Here is a 6,967-nt window from a genome sequence, read left to right as displayed (position 1 = left end):
TCATGAGATTGAGCCCTGCGCTGGACCCCGTGCTGATAGCATGGAGCCTGCTTGGAATTCCCTCTCTCTCTCTCTCTCTCTCTCTTTCTCTGCCCCTCCCCCTGCTCATGCTCTCTCTCTCTCTCTCAAAATAAATAAAGTTTAAAAAATTCATTAGCAAAAACTGTTCAAGTTTTGTTATATATGAATACAAAGAAAAACACATCTACAAATTTCATTCCTCTCAGTTGATCAGATGAGACCAGATTTTATTTTAATCTGCAAAGAGTATTAGCCAAAATAATAATAATTCTACTTTAAAATATGTGTGTGTGTGTGTGTGTGTGTATATATATAATCACTCAGAGTTAATTTCCCAAAAAAAAAGTTCGAGGGATCACACAAACACAAAAGAAGAGCAAGAAAACTGGAGTAAAGGTATATAAGTTTAACATCATGTTCCGGTTCTCCAGTCTTCCTGTGCATCCTAGACGTTTCTTCCACACTTGGCTGGTTACACGGAAATTAAATAAGACCCTGTTGAGATACTCAAGCACTGGTTCCCTCGGTTTCCCCAAAGCCCTCATAAAGGCACATGAAATATAAAATCATAAATTATCCCATGAGTCCCCATCAAACAATGTCATCTGCCCCTTCTCCAATGTTCCAGTGTACTCCACTTATAATTCTTATGACACTTAGTTCAAAACGCTGAAGGAGGTGAACTTGGATATCTGTGTATGTTATATTCCCCACCAGACTGTAAGCTCCTAGGCAGCAGAGTATGTAGTTCAGGGTCAGGGGGAGACCTGAGAATTCAGCCAGTCCAACCACCCAAGCAAAATCTCAGAGCTCTTTACAATACTTCACCAAGCAGAAAAGTTTGCGATAGCGGTACTACCCCCACTCCACGGCAGCTTGTTCCTTCTTAGGAAAAGTGGATCTCCTAGAAAGCTCTCCTATAAATAGAATTAAGATATTTTTCTGCAATTTTTCTCATTTAACCCCTCTCTTACCCATTGGTAATCTACAGAATAGATCAAATCCCTATTGCCACAGGACAGCTTGTGAAATATGAGAACCTTCATATTTTTCCTTTAATCTCCTCAGTACTTTGCATATGAAAGAAAGAAAGAAAGAAAGAAAGAAAGAAAGAAAGAAAGAAAGAAAAAGAGAGAAAGAGAGAAAGAGAAAAGAAATTGTTAAACAATCTTCTTCCATCGCTCATCAATGTACCAGGGTGGGCAAGGTTGTATATTCTCTAAAAGATATTTTATTGGTTTTATAACATGCCTTTAATTTCACTATCTAGTTTTAGGAAGAACTTATCAGGAATACAATAACCGACAATTGAGAAATTCAAAATAGAAACGTTATTCCACTACAATAGCTTTCTCACTCCTTTAAGGTTTTCTCATCTCCACTGCAAACAGACCAGTTCTTCAATGCTGTTGGGATGACCTGTGTGGGCAAAGCTGGGTTGGGACAAGCTGCTCAGCTCTGCCAGGAAGAGTCCACCCTCAAGGGGCAATTTCTTCTCACCTCCAGGATCCCTTGGGCTTTCTGGGCTGACTCAGGGCTTCATATGCAGCCTGGATCTCCAGGAAGTGCCTCTGAGCCTCCTCTGTCTGGTGTCGGTTGTGATCAGGGTGCCAGATCTTCACTAGCTCCCGGTATCTTCGATGTATTTCTTCATTTGTTGCCCCCTCTGAGACACTCAAAACCTTAGGGAAACAGAAGGTGAAAATTAGAATTCCATACGTTTCAGAGAACCTGGGTCTCTCCCCACTTCCTTGCTAAATCAGGCTGTGCTATCTCTGGAGTCGGCTTTTACTTGCCTGAGAGAAAGGCCCAGAACCTCAGATTAGAATTCCAGCCTTTTTTCTTTTTTTGAGTTTATTTATTTATTTTGAGAGAGACAGAGACAGTGCAAGTGGAGGAGGGGCAGAGAGCGAGGGAGAGAGAGAACCCCAAGGTGACTCCATGTCATCAGCACAGAGCCCAATGCAGGGCTTGAACCCATGAAACAGCAAGACCATGACCTGAGCCGAAACCAAGAGTCAGACGCTTAACCGACTGAGCCACCCAGGTGCCCCTAGAATTCCAGCCTTTTGAAACATGGGCTAGCTCTGGATCTGATGGCAAGAACCAAGCTTTGCTTTGAACCACAGCTGCCCGTTTTCTAACCTGGGACTTCGCCATCCTCACAAGATCTCTTCCTTGAAAGAGAAATAAGCATATATGTCCACCAAAGACATGTACAAGAATGTTCACAGCAGCTTTATTTAGAATGGCCCCAAATTGGAACTAACCTAAATGTTCATTAACAATAGGAATGGATAGATACCGTGTAGTATATTTATACAATGGGATACTACACAACAATGGAAACAATTTATAAATGTTACAGTACTTATTCATAGTACATGCAAGAGTATGAATAAATCTCACGAACATAATGTTGAATGAAAGAAATCAGACATGGGGTGCCTGGCTGTCTCAGGCATGTGACTCTTGATCTCAGCGTTGTGAGTTCAAGTCCACGCTAGGTGTGGAGCCTACTTTAAAAAAATAAAATAAAAATAAGTTAATTTAAAAAGGAAAAAAGTCAGGGGCGCCTGGGTGGCTCAGTCGGTTGAGCATCCGACTTCAGTTCAGGTCATGATCTCGCGGTCCGTGAGTTCGAGCCCCGCGTCGGGCTCTGTGCTGACAGCTCAGAGCCTGGAGCCTGTTTTGGATTCTGTGTCTCCCTCTCTCTCTGACCCTCCCCCGTTCATGCTCTGTCTCTCTCTGTCTCAAAAATAAATCAATGTTAAAAATAATAATAATAATAAAAATAAAAAGGAAAAAAGTCAGACATAAAAGTATATACCGAATGATTCCATTTGTATGAAGTTCAAGAATGGACAAAACTAATCTATGGTAATAGAAGTCAGAAAAGAGATTCTTCCAAGGAAAGGAGTCTAGAGCGAGAAGGGACACAAGGGAAACTTCTTGGTGCTGGATGTATTCTATACCTTGGTTTGAGTGGTGGTTACAGAGATGTATACATAAAATGCATCATCAGCATACGGCCCAACACAGGGCTTGATCTCACCACTGTGAGATCACGACCTGAGTCACTATCAAGAGTCAGATGCTTAATTGACTGAGCCACCCAGGCACCATATACGTTATATGTTACTTTATATATGTTACACCTCAATAAAAAGTAAACAATATATACCTATCTTTTCCCACTCACTGTTAGTGACCCTGTACCTTCACCCATTGCACACAGAAGCCCAAAGAAAGCTGGACACCCTTCTAGGGCCCAACCCAGCAGACATGAAAACATATACTCCCATATACGGGGCATCAGTTCCAGTAAGGCTTAGCCTAACTCTCAGAGCTGTCCCAGACAGGAATGAGAGGGAACAAAGACTTACCTGGTAAGCCAGCTGACGCTTCTCATCCTGAAAACTGTTAACAAACTCATAGAGCTTCTCCCACTCACGGAAGGAGTTGTTGCTGAAACCAGGATCCCCCACCAGCAGCCTCCAGATCCGGTAAGGCAGAAGGAAGACAGACTCTATGATGCGGCCAAGGAGGGGGAAGAAGCTGAACCAACTCAAAAAGGAGCCAAGGGTCTCTGCCACATAGCTAAGGGTGGCTGCTGTGTTGCAGAAGGTGCTATAGGCTAGTGGGCCTGTGAAAGCAAGGTAAGCCAAGCCCAGACGGTAGAGCCGGACACTGAGTGTCTCTGACCCAACTGAAGTCTTATAGCGGCGATGCTTCTGGGCTGTGATGCTGGCAGCCAAGCTGATGGGAAGGATGGCTATGGGGCGGCCGTAGAAGATAGGGGAAATAAGAAATGCTGCCCCTAGTGTATTCTTAAAGTCTGAGGTCTGGTTGCCAACAGCAGCCACAAGCAAGACCCCTAAGCCAACTGCCAGTGGGAGGCCCACAATATAGAAGTTGGCCATGAAAGAAAGGCTAATGAGAGCCACCAGGCCAAAATAGATGCCCACTGTCACCTGGGCGACAAAGCGAATGAAACTGAGAGGGGGTGTCCTCCCTACTGAGCTCTGCCTCTGCCTCTGGGGTCTGTTGGCCTGAGCTACAAAGCTCGGGAGCTTCCAGAATTCCCAGAGCCAGCCCAGCCCGCCACCCCCCAGGGTAAGCATCCAGAGCAGTGCATGAGTGTCCCTCCCCAGGTACAGGTGGTGGAGCCCAGCAGGGCCTCCTACAGCCCAAAGGGCATAGGTCACCAAGAGCCCTTTGGCCATCCTTTAGGTAAAGGGTGTCAGATCAAGTCCAGTGGCACCTGACATACTGCCCAGAGTGCAGAAATCTGGGGTCATCTGTGAGAAACATGGCTGTCATGGTCCGAGACCCTAGGAGATGAAAAAAGCAGTCATAAGACTATATCCAGGCCCCTAAGAGTAACCATTTCTCCTTCCAATAATAAGCGCAGATCTTCCTGAGTGTCCCTGAAATGCGGGTTCTCCCATATCCTTTGGTCTGGCTCCTCATTTCTGTTTGTTTGTTTTTTAAGTTTATTTTCGAAAGAGAAAGAGAGAGACGGAGAGCACGCAAGCAGGGGAGGGACAGAGAGGGAGGGAGACACAGAATCCAAAGCAGGCTCCAGGCTCTGAGCTGTCAGCACAAAGCCGGATGAGGGGCTCCAACCCACAAATCACCAGACCATGACCTGAGCCGAAATCGGTGGCTTAACCCACTGAACCACCCAGGCGCCCTTCATTTCTGTTTCTTATAAGCACAGCCAACTCCAAATTTAAGGGAGAAAAATGTTTTAAATGCTTTCAGTTGGTTTAGAACTCAGCACATGGACAGAAAAGCAGAAGCTTAAATTTCGGACCACTGATTCCTGGAATGATTCATGGGAGAATGGAGTGAACAGGAGTGAACAGAATGCCCTTCTAAAGTTCCCACACATTTTGAGGGGCGCCTGGGTGGCCCAGTTGGTTAGGCGTCCGACCAGCTCAGGTCACAATCTCGCGGTCCGTGAGTTCGAGCCCCGCGTCGGGCTCTGGGCTGATGGCTCAGAGCCTGGAGCCTGCTTCCGATTCTGTGTCTCCCTCTCTCTCTGCCCTCCCCCATTCATGCTCTGTCTCTCTCTGTCTCAAAAATAAATAAACGTTAAAAAAAAATAAATAAAAAATAAAGTTCCCACACATTTTGAAAGTCCCCTGGCATCCCTAGCCCTCCTCAGACTCGCACTATGGCCGCCCTCAGACACATGGCCAAGGTTCCTCTCCAGCCTTCCCATCTCTCCAGGCCACGAAACCTTCCCACAAGTCAAATTTGAAAGAGGTCCTGAAGTCCCTCCACTTAAACAGTTCTGTTAAACTAACGTTTTGACCTAAACCCTGGCACTCCATAGTTCAACCACCTCCTTCCAGGGCGGACTTGGAGTCTCTCCAAAGAGGCCGGTTGAACCCCCAGAATACCAAGCCAGATGCCAACGTGTGCCTGCCAGCATCTCCCCCCTAGTAGGCCTCAAGACCACCAGCCAGTTACTCGCTAGTCCCAGGGTGGACTGCCGTACCTGGGTACCCCGGCTCCCAGACCCCGTCAGACCAGTCATTTCCTTTGGCTACAGAGTCAAAATGGCCCCTGTCACTCCGCTCTCACTTCCATCCAAATGGACTTTGTCTTTCTGTGTTTGCTGTGTCACGGAAGTGGGACCGTCCGGGTCAGTCCCCTCCCTAAGCACCCCCCCCCCAACACACACACACCCGGTCCCCTTGGGATCACCTTTCAGCCTCGGCTCCTCTCGCCCGCCCTGTCGGGTAAACCCGGTGTGAGGCTCTCAGGGCGAATCCAGCCTACTCAGGCTGGCGCAGCGCCCCACTCCAGACCGAGCGCGCTTGCACCGCTGCACCACCGTCGCCAGGTGGCGCTGCCGCTCACGGAAGGGCGGGGCCGGGCGGGTCTCCAGACTCACCTTGTCCAGTTGCCGGGGCAAAGCAGCCCCGAGTGGTTCGCTATAAACGCAAAAATAGGCCTTTGATCGCCCCTTTCCATCCCTACAAATGAGGGGGTGACTTGTCCCTCTCAGGGTGCACGCTCTTCCTACTCCGTTGTTTTTCAAGACGGCCTTGGATGGCTCCACTTCCAATTCCTCTAAGGCCGACTCACCCACGGACTGACTGCAGAGAGGACCCCCAGCCCGAGTTTGCCTCATTTGCCCCGCCCCCAGGCCTGCTAGTCAGGGGAATAACGTCTAGACCTGAGCCTGAACCTGAGGGGCCTCCAGATCTAGTGGGAGCCCGAGCCTGCTGTATCCTGAAGGCTATGGGCGAGAGGCAGAAACACTAGCAAAAAGGGATATGCGTCCCACCCAGAGAGCAGAGCGAGAGCGAAGCCGCAGCACCAGAGTCGTCTGCCTTCCTCCCACCTCGACGCTGGGAAAGAGCTGGGATGCAAGATGCCTTCGCTTCAATGCCCTGGGCTCCAATCCTGGCTCTGCTACGTGACCTTGGCCAAGTCACGTAGTTTCTTGGGCTTGTTTCCTCCTCTGTAGAGGAAAGGCTTGGCTCTCCAAAGTCCCCAGTCTTGACCTGGGGGTGGGGTGGGCCTGGTGGCCCTCACACTGCCAGCCCCTCAGCCTTTATCCCGGCCCGGGGAGGGAACATGGCTCTCCTAAGGCGCCTTAAGGCTCACCGAGGGGCCAGGGCTGGGAAGGGCCCCAAAGCGACGCGGGAGCTGCCAGCTGGGGGGCGGGGGCGGACAGGGCGCTGAATAATGAATGAGACTTAATTGGGCCCGCACTGAGAGGCGGCGCGCTAAGCTCGGCAAATAGCTCGGGCGGCGGCGGCCGCCGCTGGACAAACAAACTCGCTCCCGGCGCTGGAAGCGGGGTGGGGGAAGCAGCGGCGGAACGCAGAGGGAAGGGGCTGGCCGCCTGGCCGCCTGGCCGCGCGCAGCCTGCTCTGAGGCCGGAGGAACCCAGGGCTGCTGGGCTGAGCTGACCTCCCAGAGA

General features: G+C 49.4%; 1 protein-coding gene across 2 annotated transcripts; it reads right to left on the bottom strand.

Moving 5' to 3' along the window:
- Positions 1 to 335: 335 nt before the first annotated feature.
- Positions 336 to 5,841, bottom strand: DNAJC22 (DnaJ heat shock protein family (Hsp40) member C22). 2 transcript variants are annotated; one of them, XM_053226199.1, is made up of 3 exons: positions 5,740 to 5,841; positions 3,408 to 4,355; positions 336 to 1,703 (listed from the first exon to the last, which is right to left on the bottom strand). In XM_053226199.1, the coding sequence occupies exons 2-3, from the start codon at positions 4,245 to 4,247 to the stop codon at positions 1,518 to 1,520; spliced, it is 1,026 nt and encodes a 341-aa protein (XP_053082174.1). In that variant the 5' UTR covers positions 4,248 to 4,355; positions 5,740 to 5,841; the 3' UTR covers positions 336 to 1,517. The 2 variants fall into 2 exon arrangements, with proteins under 2 accessions (XP_053082174.1, XP_014921352.1); XM_015065866.3 differs by lacking the exon at positions 5,740 to 5,841 and adding an exon at positions 5,531 to 5,654.
- Positions 5,842 to 6,967: the final 1,126 nt, after the last annotated feature.

The sequence above is a fragment of the Acinonyx jubatus genome, chromosome B4, assembly GCF_027475565.1.
Source record: "Acinonyx jubatus isolate Ajub_Pintada_27869175 chromosome B4, VMU_Ajub_asm_v1.0, whole genome shotgun sequence".
Lineage (NCBI taxonomy): Eukaryota > Metazoa > Chordata > Mammalia > Carnivora > Felidae > Acinonyx > Acinonyx jubatus.
Note: the sequence above shows the minus strand (reverse complement) of the source record. Positions and strands in the feature narration are given on the sequence as shown.

What these genes read in the sequence shown, in the direction of transcription:
- DNAJC22 (XM_053226199.1), bottom strand. Translation starts at nt 4,247, where the DNA reads ATGGCCAAAGGGCTCTTGGTGACCTATGCCCTTTGGGCTGTAGGAGGC. An exon ending in AGCGTCAGCTGGCTTACCAG is followed by an intron (nt 1,704 to 3,407) that starts GTAAGTCTTTGT and finishes TGTTTCCCTAAG; the next exon opens with GTTTTGAGTGTCTCAGAGGG.